At 39.0% G+C, this 17,890-nt stretch overlaps 1 protein-coding gene across 1 annotated transcript in view; it reads right to left on the reverse strand.

The window, feature by feature from the left end:
• The window catches only part of LOC120789765 (protein unc-13 homolog C), a 99,649-nt gene that overhangs the window by 57,330 nt on the left and 24,429 nt on the right, over positions 1 to 17,890 (reverse strand). Inside the window, exons 12-17 of the mRNA XM_040126743.1 lie at positions 15,125 to 15,266; positions 13,135 to 13,304; positions 10,791 to 10,906; positions 10,316 to 10,479; positions 4,359 to 4,515; positions 3,805 to 3,873 (exon numbers count right to left, since the gene is read on the reverse strand). Coding sequence (XP_039982677.1) covers positions 3,805 to 3,873; positions 4,359 to 4,515; positions 10,316 to 10,479; positions 10,791 to 10,906; positions 13,135 to 13,304; positions 15,125 to 15,266 — 818 coding nt within the window. The remainder of the gene's footprint in view (positions 1 to 3,804; positions 3,874 to 4,358; positions 4,516 to 10,315; positions 10,480 to 10,790; positions 10,907 to 13,134; positions 13,305 to 15,124; positions 15,267 to 17,890) is intronic.

Below are 17,890 nucleotides of genomic sequence, written 5' to 3' on the forward strand. Positions count from 1 at the left end.
CAAACTAAGCCAGCTGCCCAGCAGTGTGCTCTGAATACTTAGATTTTATGTCCGACCCAGAGAAAGCTGAAAATGTTAGCTGGGACAGACTGTCTATACAAGGTGTCACTGTGTATCAGGGTTGTTAGTATAAAGTTTAAAGGGAAGAAACGCATATGTAGCAAAATGTGAGTGACAGATGCACCCCTGCTCCCTCTCTGCTGATTCAAGCCCTCTGTTTTACTAAAGCAAACTCAATCTCCCTCAGAATGTCATTATATGGAAATCCATATGGTGAAGGAGCTGGATCTGACTCATATTACTGTCTAAGAGTGGCAGGCTCTGTTGGGCAGCTTCAGAGAGTAAGAGAATGAAAATGAGAGTATATACTGTGTGTGTGTGTGTGTGTTCTTGTTTTACTATATTTGAGAGGTCCGGAAACCACTGGACCCCCACACCTTCAAATGGCTGTTTGAGCCATTAACACTTGGTTTGACTTGGTTAAGGTGAGAAATCAAGTTTAGGTCAGGGTTAAGGTTAGGCATTTATTTGTGATGGTTAAGGTTAGGGTAAGGGGCTAGGGAATGCATTATGTCAATGGCGGGTCCCCACAAATATAGTAAAACAAGGATATGTGTGTGCGTGTGTGCATGATGCACTGGTCTGTGGCAGGCTTGACAAGAGAGCAGCAGGGCGGTGCTGGCAGGTGAAGCCAATGTGATATTCTCTGACTGGTCTCAGTGAATGTGTTATCGCCAGACAGCCAGGCCATCTGAAAATAAAAGAGGCCATCTCTCCCTCACCTAACCCTCTCTCCTTCTCTGTCGCCCACCCACTATGCCTCCCTACAATTTATATTTGTTTTTCCTCTCCTCGCTTTGCAAATCCATCCCTTCTTCCCCAACTCTCTCCCTTTTTGTCCAAATCCCTTCTCCTTTCACTCCCTCTCTTTTCAAATTCTCTTTATCCCCCCTATTTGCAACTTCACCAACTGTCTCCCTCAAGTCCTTACTCTTTCTCACTATTTACTTGCTATTCCTTCTCTCATCTTCTATTTTTTTCCTTTGTAGGCAGAAAGCAGGATTTGCTTGCAATCAGGGTGTGTCTCTGTAATCACATGTGACCTCACATGGCAAGCAGTGACAGTAACTAAAGCAATCACCCACTCAACAACACGCTACCTTTTGTGTGACACTAAAAAGGTGAGAGGGTCATCTTTCAGCCACCAGCTGGGGAGAAGTGTGCAGATGTGTATGTCTTTGGCTGCTCAGGTGCATATCCCTGTGTGAGTCAGTGAGCAGTTGCAGCCAAACAGCAGTGTGCATGTCTGCACTTGTGGGAGAGTGTTTGTGAGAGATGTGGTTTTGTTTGTGTCTCTGTGTGTATTGGTATGTGTGAGCGAGAAAGAGGGAGTGAGGGTGTGATAAAAGCCAGTTTGAATATACACAGCTCCGCGCACGTTTGTATTATGTTCCTGCATGTACAATGCATGTGTGTATAAAGGGTCAGGCAAATGAGTGTGTGACTGTGTTTGTGTGAGTGTGTGTGCTGGTGTGTGGTGTCTAACAGGATTACCCTCTTTTGGGATTGTTCTGGAAGATTATGTGCTGTGTGTCAGGATTTCAATCTGCCTGAGTAAAATACAGCCGCACCCTTAGTGGCCTGAGAGTGGCAGATTGCTGGCAATAAAGGATGAATTTCTGGCTGTAAGATGCCAGTTTCTTCATTTTAACATTTTTGGGGTTGTTAAAACCATTTATTTGATTGGCACATTTTATCATATATTTTGGGTGAGGGTAGGTTAACAATTTTTTTGACTTTTAAATCAATTCCCTCTTCATTAGGGTTATTTGACAAGATGTGCAGGGGTGAGGGTGGCACAAAAACGATTCATGTACTTTTGTTCATTCTAATTTTAAATTTAATTTAGGTATATTTTATCTTAGTTTGCTCCATATGTCATTTTATGCTAAACATAATTCTAGTATTTGATTATAGTTTACCACCCAAACAAGCAGGTACAGTATACAGTATCTAACGCCGAAAAGACGACAAAAAGAAAAAGCAGAAGACAACATGTCATGCAAGACTGTGCCAAATGGTACAACAAAAAGAGATTCATGGACACGGACCGCATGTGGCCTACTAAGGCATCAAACAGTGACAGTTGGCAGTTTACCTCAAACACATACTTAGTATGGCTATAACAGGTCAACCAGAAAATTCTCTATATACAGCAGCCCAATCAAGCTTGCCAGTGTTTCCTTATGCTCACCATCCACTGGAAATCACAAAACAAATGACCATGAAGCATTATGCTATCTCATAATGTGGTCCAGTTCAACACTGTCACTAACTAAGGCTTCAAAAATGACTGTAACATATACAGGTAACTAAGCATATTTATTGTCATATACCATATCATATATATCTTTTAAATTTTGCATATTGATAAGTAACCCATCGATTACGTATTGGCTATTCCTACTGGCTATTTTTCCTCAATGGAGCAGAAGCTTATGAAGTTTTTTCCTCATCCGCCCTCTCTCCGCTCTGTACAATACCTTGGTTTTTGCTGCAGTACAGTATACATGTAGCTAGCAGTTAGTGATATGATAATAATGAAGCCTCTGGCTTTGGATACAGCAGCTTAACAACCAAATTATTAAATGTTTCTCTTAAGTTAAATAAAACATACATATAGTTGTCACAAGCTCTTCCAAAACAAAATGTTCTTTGTTTTTAATATTAGTAATAGCCAACATCAAATGATTCTATAGATGCTATAGCCTACATAAAGAAATGTGGAGGAAAATAGACCAGTTTATAGATGTTTACAAGGTATACAGTACCCCTAAATCCATGAATCAATGAACTATCATGGCAGACAGAGTGCTAGACACTCACTACAGGGTCTACTTATTGGACCACGAGGACCACTATTTTTTCAGATGCCAATGGTCCTTTTGACACCGCGGGCTGATTATCAATATTTATGTGCATGACTACATCACTGGCTATAGTCTTCTGAAGACTGCAAAAGCACTTCGGTCATTTATTATTCAATTCCTTTTAAACCAAATTTCATTCATTCATTTTTTTGTTTTATGCTGAAAAACAACGCATGGTACTACATCTTTCTGCCTCTGTGTCTATCTTATACTATATGTATCTATCTGTAATTTCAGCTTTTTCTAAACATACAGTACTTTCACAACTCTTCCTTCATTATCACAGCTTAAAACACATAGTCTTCAAAGCCATATACTGTATGCATATACTTAATGTTGTTAACATGAGTGTAGCACATTTGACATTACCAAGTGTCATTCTTGGTATGACATCATCACATCGATAAAATACATATTTAACTGTATCCAAGACAGAGGAGGATCTAGTCAATAGCCACGTTTGGAGGGCGACAGACACACATTTGTCACGGCAAAGTGTAAATGGATTGTTGCTCCACACCAGCTATAGATAGCACACAGTGTGTTGTAAACAGAGTTGAATCAACCTAATAGCCTATATCATATTAAACACATGGCAGTTGGCTTAAAAGGAAACACTTTTATCAAAAGAGCATACTAAATGGCAACATGCATTTTCACAGAAAGAAAAACTGCCCCTGCAATGTGTAAAATAGAGACATATTTTAATGTCCAGAGAGAATGCAGTCCCATTAGATAATATTAATATGGAAATGAGATAAGCTTTAAAATAAAAGCTGTAGAAAAAATCCTTATTTTGAACCGACAGAAGTCACACAAGCAAACATGAACATGATCTCAGTAAACACACCACATACAAAACGTTCATACATACCCGATATTTAGAGAGATCAATCCTCAGTGAGTTATGCAGCTGATCCAGTAATTTGACAAATTTCTCCCTCTGTCAGGATAAGAATTCATTAATTCAGTCAGAGTGTCACCACACCCAAAGCATTGTGGCTAAAAATTTATGACACTGCATGGACCATAGCATTGCTTTGCCTGCAGTGATTCATTTTTACTTCCTGGAACAAATTTTTGTGATTTAGCTATTTAGCTGCCAGACTCGGCTTTCTGCCTGGAACTATTATTTGATGCCTCATAACATTAGCTTATTAAAAGTTCTATCAGAAAGTGCTGGCAGCCTCTGAGATTTTGTTGATATCAGGTTTACAACTTGTTTTGGTCGAATAACTCTGAGAATGATGGCAAAAAGTATTGGTGTCAAAATATATATTAGACAGAATGTAAGACAGCAAAAGATGTTATTTAAGTCTAACTGGAGACCATAGGTAACCTGGATTTTTATTTAGCATTGTATTACTATATATCCCCGCTTTAGTGTCTGTGGATGTCAGACTATAAGACAGGAATAGGTGCACTTACTCCAAAGTTAGAGGCAGCAAATCGGTCAGAAGCGGAGGCAGTGGTTGTGGTGGTGGTGGTGGTGTGGGCGAAGTAGGCATTGATATTAGCGAGCAGGTTGCTCATCACTGCTGGTACACCAGGACACATGTATTTGGCGGACAGACAGGAGAAATGCCTGCAGAGAAAAATAATAGCTATTACTCTATGTAGCATAAAGGGCAGTGCTGTAGCCATTTTGGGGCAACAAACATAATTTCTTCACCAAGTTTCAAAAGAAAAATACATGAAAAAACTAAGACAATAACAGATCCAACATCACCTAGACAACTGAAATAGACAGAAAATGATCAGGAAGTCAATAAGAAATGATCAAAATCCATAAGTTACACAGTGCTGAAAAAAAGAATGCCATATTCTATATATGTACCCGTTAATTTGCACTGCAGTAATCACAACAGTAAAAAACAAAAAGTGAACAGACATACAGCAGTATTTGTTCATTATTTGCACCTTTTGACTGCTGACGAGAGACCATATTTTTAATGTTCCAAACAATTACTTCTGGTGGAAGGGTTAGTGCATAAGAAGTTCACTGTAGTTTATGTAGTAAAAAAGTGTCTTCAGTGTGTATCTATAGCAAAAGATGTCATAAACCAAAGCTGTATAACCTATACTATTAAACACCATAAGGCTGCAAAGTAATAGATGGAGCAAGTAAGTCTGACAGTAAATCAAGGGTCCCTTTGGGAGCTGAAACATAATCATATCTAGAGGAGCAGAAGAGAGAAATGTAAATTTTGCTGTGTACCATTTAACTCACTTGTTTGTTTCATTCTTTAACAAATACCACTGAGACAAACTCAAACACAGTATGTGCACTTGCCAATTTACTGTTAAGTGTTTTCTACTGAGGTGAATCCACATGTCAACCCAGCACAAACAAGATCCCAGTACTCAGAAGTGTGCTAAATTTACTCAAGTCATCTTTTCCAGAGGAGGGATTGAAGCAGGGGTCTTTTACTGTTGCAAACTTGATGTCTTCTGTTTAAAGAAATCTTATTTCCTTTCGTCTTTTCACCTCCCTGAACTTTAAACTACACACAATGAGAAAGGCATATGCATTGCCACTTTGGATTTCTCTCTCTCGCTCCACACACACACACGCGCACACACACACGCACACGCACACACACACACACACACACACACACACACACACACACACACACACACACACACACACACACACAGAACAGCACTACCCAGCAGTAATTAAGTGCTGGAGCCTGAGAGGCCCGGAGTAAGCAGGGGACTCTGCCTGAGTGAAAGGCATATGCTCGTTGTAACACCTCATACCACTGTGTCATAAGCCATGTTGAATGCCCTCTAAATTATAATTCACTAGCACCCATAGTGAACTTTGAGACAGGCTGCCAACTCAATCCTCATTCTTACAGCACATGAAAGGATCATGTTATTCTTGATAGTATGCCACATATAAAAACTGTATATGTACAATAATCTCTATATTTACTTTAATGCAGCAGACAGTGATATACACAAGGGCTTCCTTCTCAGCCTCTGGCATGACACATAGCAACCAAACATCTGGATGCACTAGATGCTTTTTATAGTAAAGATGCCTGAGATATTAAAGCGAGAAAAGTAGGCTGGGCTCTATAAATATAGCATTTGTTTAATGCTCATTCTTAAACCTATGGAAGAACAGATTTCATTATAATGTAATGAGTTGTCTATTACCTTTAGGTTTCACTTCAAAAGATAAAAAGAAGGATATTTATATTAAATATTATTATATTATGTAAACTGGTATTCGTTTTTGAATTATCCATCTAATACTAGGGAAAAGTCATGTAATTAACATGTTTTTTCATGAATATTTTTGTATATCAAAGGTAGCAGGTGACCACAAGTATCATGAAGCTGGATGTTAAGCTCGGAGTACAAAGATTTTGAAACTAAGTACATCATGGTCAGTGAGTCACTGCTTGATAAAGCCAAAGTGTTAGAAAAAGGGAGTTATGAGGAGTAATGACTACTGATTTACTCCCCCTCCTAAGTGCAGTCCCATGCGGGCGCGCGCACACACACACACACACACTCACGCACACAAATAGAAACACAAACATGCTCTCATTGGGAGGCCTATTTAATTACTTTGCTTTCAGCCTCCAAATTACCCAGGAGCACTTGGGGATAGGCGAGCAAAGAGAGTGATGCAAAGAGAGTGATGATGGCATCCGCTGAATTCCCATGGTGCTTTTAGAGCTGGATCTCCTGAGCCAATTTTGAAGACGGAGACTTTGCTTCTCCTATCGTTACTCTGCCTTGGTTTTTATACCAGCGGATGAGACATACTATAGGCACTCACTCCAATATTCTTTCATGGTTTCAGATAGCTGTGAGAAATGAGAAAAACGATGATGAGAAACAGAGACAGAGAAAAAGAGGGGTGGGGGGTGGGAGGTGTGTGTGTGTGTGTGTGTGTGTGTGTGTGTGTGTGTGTGTGTGTGTGTGTGTGGGGGGGGGGGGGGGGGGGGGTGATAGAGTGAGAAAAAGAAAAACAAACACAAGAGAGGGGTATGTTGGGTTGTTTTTGAGTGGGGGGGCGCACAGGAGGGTGAATGTGCCTTCGCAGCTGCTTTGATTTATGCAGCCATCATGTTAGGAGTGACTGGGAGTCAAGGTTCTATGATGAAGAAAACGGAAAGGTAGGGCCTTTCATAAATTCCTGATGAAGCATAATAAGCGAAGAAATGAGAAACACCAAGCTTAAACAAGGTTCAAGCCTGAAGCAGCAACTCCACCTGAGAAAGCTGGTAATAAGGCCACTTACTGCTTCACCTGTCTGCACTTAAATAACCCTGCAATCCCTCATATGCTGCCCTCATACCCTGACACACTGAAACAACAGTCTGTCACCTGGCAACTCCACACCAGTTTGCAGCACCAAAATGATCAAAGATGTCAACAACACTTATGCTATATTTGTGTTGTTATTGTAACAGTTGTAACCTTTTCTTATGTGGACACAATGGCTATTAATATTGCTCAATGACATGTTTGCTCTCACAACACTGCAAGATTATTTTATATTGCTATATTTTTGTAACAATTTTTTGAGACTTTCAAACAGCTGCTCAGTCTGAAATCACAATGCAGTGATGGTAAGAGAGATACTCATTAACTCATTCTTACTCAGTGAATTAATGAAATGCAATTGAATATCTGTATCTTTTGATTTGAACATATTGCATGTTTTTACAGTATACAACCTTCTGTATTTGATCTTATTCATATTTAATAGATTATATTGAAAGCACAACCTCCTACCTGTTATCATTGCAACAAAGGCTAATTGCATGAACAAGGACATAAAAGGACCTGTGAACCACTTCTTTCTCAGATTTGGCCTGGGTTGTGTCTAATGCAACAGCCAAGAGCAGCTGAAAAGAATCATCTGTCAAGAATGGCAGAACATCTTTCCACAGATTTCTGGTATCTCAAATTTGTCATCAAAATAGACTGGAAAGATTCTTACTAATGAAGGCATTATAGTTTAATTAGTCAAACCATCTCTGTTTTTCAGATTAATTTGGTTCATTCTTCTTGGGCTTTGGCTAAAAACAAATAAAACTATATTAAATGGTCAGGATTTGTAATTACTTAACATTTTGGTGATACTGACCAGGGGTGTACTCAGTTTTGTTGAATACTGTATAATGGTGGAGGTCCGGATTAATGTAAGGCTAGTCTGAGGTGTATATGACAAAAACGAGAAAGCCAATAGCAAAAATATTAAAAGCTCTCTTAGCCATTTTGCATTCACTTTGGAGATGGTCCCTAATGTCAGCTTATCAATTTCCCATAGGAGGGGGCAATGATTATTAGTGAAAAAAATCCAGATAGAACAGACAATAATTTTAAAATGGTGTTTAAATTGCGCTTGGCCGGAGAGACCACTATGTGATGATAGCCCCATGCTTGCAATATGAATTGCCCTGAGTGTGGGAAAACAACAATACACATGCCCAAAGCCTTTGGCAATGAAAGTGGATCGCACAAACTTGATGCCAAGTGAAACTGACTGCTTATTGCCCCATTGCAATTTGATTGTCTATTTGCCAAGTACTGTCGTCATCATTTGCTCCTAGATGCCAGAAGTTAATATTTCTCTTTAAGAATAGAGCAGCTGCATTCACCATGAACAAAGTGAATTATCTTCTACAATACTGAATTGAAAGTCTGCCCTTCGAAGAAAAACTGGATGCCAATGAACGCCTCGATGCCAACTTGCCGCAAGAAATTCTTATAAACCAAACTGCTAGTTAAAATTATCGCGCATTTAACGTGGATTGGTTCTCCAGCAAAAATGGCAAACTGCTAGCTTGTCAAAGGAGGTGCTTTTTTTGCTTCCCATGTGTCTTTTTCAGATAGGATGATACCTGGTTAAGAAGAGGGTTGTCAAGATCTCAAGCATCTTCTTGAGAGGATTACCAAACATGGAAGTCTGTAATTTTCTGGTTTTGAATCTGTCCAAAATAGTTGTAGTTGCTGCAAGGCATAAAATAACAACATACTAAGATGCACACTAGAAAATATAGCATATAAAAAAGCCACTGCAACCAGTGACAAACTACTGAAAGAGAAGGAGGTGACCCCAATGGAAGCTCAGACCGGAGCAGATGGATGATGTCTCTAATGACTCCCAAGTAGCAGCAGCCAAATACATTTTAAAAATGTCTATTCAAGAGTGCAGCTACAACAGCTCTTCATCAGCTTAGTGAACATCATTTTAAAGTTGAAGTCAAATGACCACCCAGCCGGAACTTCCTGAATGCTCTTTGTGCAATGGTCAGATACTGTAAATGCATTATTGTGACTTTCCAATCATATCACACTTTCCAAACTCCATGCATTCAAGTGGGCTGCATTAAAAAATCTTAGTTATGGGAAACACTTTATCTGAAATTAGGTGCACAGGACTTAGTAAATTTGAGGGCAATGTCTGGTGTATAAAGACAAGAAAAAAGCCAAAGTAGTAACCAACACACGCAATGAAGCAACAACGCATTAAAAACATTAAAGATCTTTTATGTTATTATGAGAAGTGTGAAAATATTTTCAGTTCATTATGAAACTGTGGCATGACAAATTACACTGGTCGACCACCACAATATAGGTTATTGATGGGAAACACTGCATGTCATATTGGTTTGTCTGGTGTGGCTAATGTCAGCAGTGCTAGCACCAGCAGCCCTCTTACCTTCCAGTAATCCACATGCCTGTGCTGAACTTGGTTATGCACTATTCCACTCAAGTGGTTATATGCCAGTTTATTCTGACACAACCTACATACAACCTTATTTTCATTTTCTATATCAAAATACTGCCAAACTGTGCTATTTTTACAAGATCGCTTCCGTCCCACTCTCCGCCTTGCTTGTTTACATCATCCGGGCACTAGCTTGAGGTGAGGGGGGCTGCAGTCTGCCAGGGCTTCGATTACGTAAAATTGTAGATTCAACAGTTAACTGGCGTTATATATTAATAAAATATTAATAATTAGTTTAACCAACTAGTATTTCTGGTGCCCCAAGGTAATGTGTATGTGTGTGAGGGAAACAAGGGGAAAAGAGAGAGACACATTTGTGGATGGACAGGGTCACAGACGTTCTGAGAGAAAGAGAATGGTGGAAATAAGACTGTTTATGCGTGTCCATGATCAATGTGACCAAGACAGGTTAGGAGTTTTTTTCCAGCAGACCAGCAATTAATCCATCATACTTAGGATCTCGATATTCCTCCAAACTATCATTCTGCTGAGGAGACACCTTTACTACTCCTCTTCTCCTTCTGCTCTCCTTCTCTCATCTCCTTCTCTCCTCCACTCTGCCGAATGAGACAATGACAGATTGGCGAGGTAAAAGGCCATAGATCAGGGTGGTACTAACGTCATAGCCTGATAGATGGACTCCACTCCATATCTCATGGCGAACTCATCCACTATCTCCTGCGAAACGTCGTCAAAGTAGACCTTCCACGCCTCGTCCCCTTTCACCTGCGGGATCTTCACTACCCCGCTGTTCTTCACCTCAGTCAGGCAGTGGAACAGGTTCTGTGAGGGGCGTGAGAGATAAGATGGAACAGGTTATGGTGATGGAGCACAGTGCCACAACGAGTAATAAGAGAGAAGCTTCTATGTGCGATGTATGCTAGCAAATGAGGACCTTTATCAAAGCTGGAGACATCTGTTTTTATAGTGCAGTATCTATCATCCTGTTAGTTTGCTTCCCTGTGTAATCACAACAATTTATGATTTCTTCAGTAACTGTCTTTGCAAACTTAATGCTTATGTCCCCAACGGTGATGGCTGGAGTTAAGTGAGAACTAATTTTGCTTAGCTGTGAATCATCTTGTGATGGTTACCTCATGTAAACAGGTGTACTGGCCGTGAGGAGGAACCACGTTCTCCTCCCCTTTCATCTCCACGCTGATCTTGAGTCTAATGGCACCAGATACAGCAGATTTGTCTGTCCTCTTATCTGTAAAACACAACCAAGCTGAAATAGTCATAACTGGAAATTGTTTTAAGCCATATCTTCGGTGTCTTCGGTAGGCACATGCTGGCTAACGTTAAATCCACAAAATAATAATACAATGTTAAAGTAACATTATTTAATCAATTTTCAAACTCTAAAATCCTGTTTCCAAAACATAGATTGGCACTTCTGATTTCTTTTTATCCTGGATGATGCAGTACAGTTACTATGCAGTAGGAAGACTAGACTAGATTTCTAGTTATTTCTCTGTGCAGCTTTCTAAATTGTGCCTCACTAGGTTGGAGTTCAAAATGTTCATATAGCTGATAGCAGAGGGTGGAACAAGTAAAGGATTTTCTAAACGTTTTACAACATTCAGTAAAAATGAAAAGCTCAAGCACATAAGAAGTGACCCCACTCAGTGAAAGTATGTACAATTCAATAAAAAACAATATTTTCCACCTCAATATAAATCTGTCCTTGACCACAGCATAACAGCATGACATATAAAACACTAAAAGATTAAAAACAAAAGACATCAATGACATCATCTGAAAGACAAAACATTAATGGCATGACATCATATCTATGCACATCACAACCATGCAGTTTCTCAATGTGCAAGAAGAAAATTGCAATAACAATATCACTAGATGTGGTTTGGGGAGTTTGTTCTCTGTATGCAAATATCAACACACGTATGTACACATAGACATACAGCCACAAAGACACAAACACACAGATGCAGGTATACACACTGCTGACAGGTCTCAGAGCTAATGACTTCACAGCTGCAAGGGTTTGTTACAGACTTTAAATGGCCCCCCTCTATGCTCTCATATACAGTTAATCTCTTCTGTGTCCAATGAGCGAAATGTTCCTCTACTGTCAGTTGGTCAAGAAACAGACAAGTGAAAAATAATAACGTGACAAAGCGACAGAGACTAGCGCTGTAAACGCAAAAGCCCAGAATGAAGAGGAGCTGAAGAGGCTTAGAGAGGAGAGCAGCTGGAGGGGTGGACACTCATACCAGCAAGGGCGTGTTTAGACATTCATTGTGGACATTTAAAAAGGCACAGAGCAGCAGCAGTGGGCAGGGGTCACTATTACCACAAATTGCTTCCTTTTAGCTAAAGAGGCAAACAAAGACAGCACCCGCCAGTCATTATACTTCAACAGAAGTGGAAGTTCCCATTATGCTGCCATTCAACCTCATGCAGCATGGTGAAACCAGTGATATATGACACTGGAAGCAGTGAAAGACTGCATCAACAGAATCAGTACCCAAACTAAACCACAGGTCTCTGGACCACACTTAATATGACCAAGCATTCATCCTCATATCCTGTCACTGGTGAAAGTGTAATGGAAATGTGTAGAGGAGGACAAAACAATAGTTTAAGGGAAAGTGTATATGTTCATGAAGCTCAATATTTGATACACTCCTTTTTAAATATTTTGCAATATTTTTTTGTACTGACCTTAAATGGGTCTAGAACGCTGACTATCAATAACTGTTGTACTGTAAGTTGGACTTTAATGTCTGGTCACTATGAGTCAATCTTAGAAAATGTAGGATCCTATATTTGCCATTATGCAACTCAATAGCCTGGTAAACATCCACAACTTTCAAACTCCACAACCAGGTTTGTAACGTAGGATTTCTGTCACAAATTTAAAGTCTGCTATCCCCTGCTGAGATAACCCTTATGACATCACTATGACATAATCATGTTTATTTTCTCAGACTTGACAAAGCTGCTCCAGAGGCATGGAAGTGATTACACAACTGTTTTCATCGGCTAAGTGAATGATGACTAAAAGAATTATAAGTAAATAAAACCTTCATTTGTAAAATTCGTGGAGCGCTCCTTTAATAATCTACTACAAATTATAATTTTCCCATCTTAGACAGTTTTTATTTAAAAACATTGTTTGTAGAAACATGTTTTTATATTCCTCAAAGTAAGGTATTAAACCTTTTTTTTGTTTTGTAGCAGTAGCAAACATATCTATCGTTGATTATATAGGCATTAGTATCAAAAAATTTCAAACCATCACTAGCACTGATAATAACAGATAGGTTGCAAGGCTTCTTATTTCAAAAGCTTTTTTTTTTTTTTTTTTTTTAACCAAGAGTCATCATTTAATCTGAATAAGTGACATAATACCTACCACCATCATTTCATCATTTTTTTTAAAAAGACACTGAGCTAAAATGGGTAACATACCTAGATTGTACCAAACATCCATCTCTCCACTGAGAGTGCGAACCTCGATGATGGTCTGGCCTAGGAAATCATCTGACTCGCGCTTGAAGTGCTGCTTCACCCGTGATTTGATGTCATCGTCTTCGTCCCACACACGCACCTTGATGCGGTCAGTGGCGTTGTGACATTCACTGTAAGTTTCAAGATGATTATGCTAGGTCAAAACAATCCCAACATCATGAACAGCAACACAAACAGCAGCATATTCATTGACAGCTAATCGGGTTGAGGTACTCAGTGGAGCAGTATGGACAATCAAATGCACAGCTCAAGCATATATATGATTTCAGAGAAAAACATTTCCTGACCCTTTTCTAAGTAACATACGGAGAACATTTCTGGCCTGGATTCCAGTGAGAGAATGTATTTGTATTTGTGTCCACACATGGATGGGTATGAGTGAGCGTGCATGCCTATAATGTGATTGTGGAGAAGGGCTCTCTGCCTGGAAGGAAGAATTACCCCAAGACATTGCATGATCTTTACTGTGCATCTTTATGTTTTTATTTTCTCCCAATGCATGCTAAGATCATCAGGAAAGAGCTGAATGTTTCACAAGAATGACTGTTTAGCATTCATGTCAAGGATTTTTTATTTGTGAAAGCTTTATGTCCATCTCTTTGGTCCTTCTTGCATTAGTGCAGCTGGCAGACATTTCACAATAATGACACTGCTAAATAGAGCAGAGGTGGCCAAAGCACTTAGCTTCAGATGGGGTCAGACTGTTCGGCTCTGGAATTAAAACCAACAGATTACATTTTGTTCTAATGACATCTTGGGTGCAACAGCCAGAGAAACAGTATCTGCAGTATTTTTTTAACTAATCCCCCTACCGGGTAAGCACTGGCTGCTGTTGCTACACTAGTCCGGGACTTTGCTCTCTGCCAAGCAAACAGTAATGTATCACTCTATTAATCTACATCCCTGAAGTAATTGAAAAGAGTTTTATTATAGCCACCACTAGCCTCTCATTACAGGTGTGGAGCCTTGTCTGTAAATGGCAAAGGACACATAAATTCAAGACTGAAATTTTGAGAAGGTAAAGTAAGGCACATGCATACAATATAGTACTCTTTAATATTTATACTTTAAAAAAGACTTTAACATTTTATAAAAAAAATTCTTACATGGATATGTGTTAGAACTATAGACATAAAGCTCCAGAGGAATGATGCTGGAAAACCTGGTGCTTGCATAAATCAAAAAATGCCATTAGCTGCTCTCTCTTTGGTTAAAAGTCAACATGACCAACCCTCCCTGATCCTTCCCCCATTTACAGACAGAGAATTACAGTTTAAAAGAAAAGAAATTTTCTTTAATTTTCTAGAAACTGGCTTACAATCACTCTTTACAATCTGCTTCCTGTTAGATTTGCAGATTTGCATAATCTACCAACTGATTCATAAGTGCCCAACAGTTTTATATGCCCCTGTGTGGGGTAAAAATTAAGAACATAAACAAAAAAATTAGGCAGAGGCAGAGAAGTAACCAGTAGACTGAGTGGCGAAAATCCTATGGTAATTGCATACTTATACTGAACAGGGAGAATAACCTGTGCTAAAAAACAAAGAGACAGAACCCTGGTCAACACAATGAAGTCATATAGAATGACAAGTGCCTCTAAAGCACTAAAACACTGAGGGATTTATTTTGTTGATGAAACAACGGGGTTAAGACCTGTGTTGTCCACACTGATGAATGCCATCGTACAGCTGTGTTTAGCAGAGTCTGGATCTCCAAAATCTCTGCAGTGCAGCTGGTGTGTAACATGTCATAATTGATATTGATTTCACAAGCTATTGAGTCTGCAATTACAAAAAAAAAAATAAATAAAAAATAAAACGGAATGTATTTACTAATGCTTTAAGATTCCCTTAAACAGATCATTCTTAATTTTGGTTGGGATAATCTGGTCAGATAAAGGTCAAATAAATCAATAAAAAGCACTCACAAGTAGAACTTCTCATCCCAGACTGGATTGAGGTTGCCAAAGATGGTCTTCGTCCTTCGTTTGGTCTTGCCCACCTGGACAGTGACGTAAGGGTCGCTGGAACCAGTTTTATCCTTGGCCTGTAAGCCCTGTGCGCTCATGACTGGAGACAAGACAGGGTTGGAAAAGAATGACAAGTCATATGAGCACCACAAGCAACATATCTGACAAGGTTTAGAAAATTTGATATCATATATGTAAGGTTACTTGTTCCAAACTTAATTATAACATAACTGATCTAAAACACTCAGTTCTCAAGGGTATATTATTTTGAAAGTCAAAAACCAGAAGCACTGGGCTTGTGGCTGAGGTTTTACAGAAGTCTCTCAATCCCAGTCATGAATCTACCTCTATATTTTATTTTAGGGCGTCAGTTGCCCGAATTTTATTTATTTGATTCTTTGGTGCCAATTTAAAAATCAAGGCCCTGTCACTGCCTCCATTGCCTACAACAACTTTGTAAACTTGCCAAAAGCTGAGGCAATAAAGCAGCTCTTTGGTTCAATGACAACAGCCATTATTCATCTTTTTTTGTATGTGCCCAGTATATCTATGATGTATCTATTCCTACATCCAGGCCATAGGTAGATTCCAATCCTGTGTCTGTGCCCACAGCTACAAAATGTCCATGCTGAGCTAAGACTTGGCCTCAAAGAAAGATCAATGATTCAGAATCTTACTTCCACACGCAGAGAGGAAGGTGCAATGAAGGAGAGACATTAGTATTTCACAGCGCCATAAAAGGGAAAAAGGACACTGGGGCATTAAATATGCATAAGTGACAGTGTAAATAATTCAGGGTACATATATATCCCTCAGCTCAATGCTGACAGGAGTTGGTAGGCAGGATATAGAGGTTTCAGGAGCCGTGGCCTGCTTGCTCCAGGAGTACTAAAATTCAAATGCCTCCTGTAGTAAAGGAGGGGTCTGAGACATATGTAAAAAGGGGTCACTATGCTTCAAACTAAGTGCTTGTCTGATCATCCAGCAGTGTCTGAAGCGCCTTCCCCCACACCTTTTAATGCAGAAACCAGGTATTCTGCATCCAACATTTTTTTTCTAACTTTCCAAAACGAATACTCCATCAGTCATATCTACTTCTTGCAGTAATTGGCTATGTGCGCAGTGGTGAGAAAGTAAGCAGGGTCTAAACTTCTCTCTCATGCTGTTTGTTCATTCTTCCAATAACTACCTCTGTCAAATTTCCTGTGTACAAACGAGCATTACCATTAATCCCTTTGAGGGAAGATTGAAAAGTGTGAGACATTATCCCTATTTGAGCAATTATCACCTCTTACCACTCTGTATGAAGGCTGGATTTTCGCCTCATCTTAAAGTATGGGTTAGTGTTGAGCATACCCCCACTTTAAGTAAAGTGGGAGCAGAGTTGGGGGTTTGGGGGTTTTAACCCAGTGCTTAATCTACCAATCAAATTCAAATCCATTTGATCCTTTATTGAATGTAATTGGAGAAAAGTGAAAAATTTGTTTTGATTAGTGAAGAGCAAAGTAACAAAGAGGGCAAACCCAGAAGCATAGACAGATGAGGTATTGTCATAGTGTGAAGAATGGTCACTGAACAGATGAGGCTGTATGCACGCTTTCCCAATTAGTACACTGGCATCAGGGTGGATTTTATCCAGGCAGAATTAGTGATTAGCAGAGATTTTAAAATAGCTGAATATAGTTTGTCTGATCTGAAGGTTCATATTTACTGCCAGGCATTGTAGTGTGCGCATTCATCAGATATGCAACATCACCTGGTCTCTGTCAGAGCTAATGTCAGTTGATGTTTATCTAATGAATGACATATAAATAACAACTCAGTAACTACAGTCTAAAATGGGGTGTTCAATAAGACCCTGGGAAATTTACCAAAGCAACCCTGGTTCTTTCTCCCATCTCTCTTACTCCTGTGTTCATCTCTTTCTACTTTTTCTTCTTTCACTCTTTTCCTCTCCCGGTCTCTTTTTCTGTTTCTCTATGGTGTATTGACACTGCAAGAAATAGTGGGCAATAAATGAGCTGTTACCACAGAGATGGATTGGAGTCCATGTTTGAGGTCACAGATATAAGTTTCTGACTGCGTTTGAGTAGCCAGTTAACTATAAAATGGAACAAAACTATAAATTCTTGATTACGTGATATGATAGAACATACACACACGCACTCACACACACATATATAAGGTATATATATTTTTTTTTTTCCTAAGGTTACTGGTTTTCTAATATAAAATATTGATTTTTATGTTAATGGTTTTCTAATACATGCTGATGATACTAATGTGAACAATAGAAAATAAGTTTGTGTGGCAGCAAGAAAAATAAAACAGGAATAGAAATAAAAAACAGAGGTTATGTAATCATAGAGGGTATGAAAAATAAAACAAAAAATAGACTTAAATATGTACATTCAATTTTATTCCCTTTCACTAAGATGTTACGGAAGAAAAGGAAGAACATTGATTCTTATTGATTTTCCTTTTAGGACACTGAAAAGCGAAAATGTTTAGCCTGAGTTGTTAAATGCACTTAACCACTATGTAACCAAAAGAACTAATAGTTCCCCTAAAAAAAAGCAAAATATAAGCATAATCAGAACATGTTTTAATAAAAAAACAAATCACTTTCCTTGTGATTGTGCTGTGAAATACTGTACTGTCAAACCGCACTCAGGGGTATGACATTTTGATTAGCGTCACAGAGAGAACTTAAGGTTCAGCTCT

Source organism: Xiphias gladius, chromosome 1 (assembly GCF_016859285.1).
Source record: "Xiphias gladius isolate SHS-SW01 ecotype Sanya breed wild chromosome 1, ASM1685928v1, whole genome shotgun sequence".
In the NCBI taxonomy this organism is placed as follows: Eukaryota; Metazoa; Chordata; class Actinopteri; order Istiophoriformes; family Xiphiidae; genus Xiphias; species Xiphias gladius.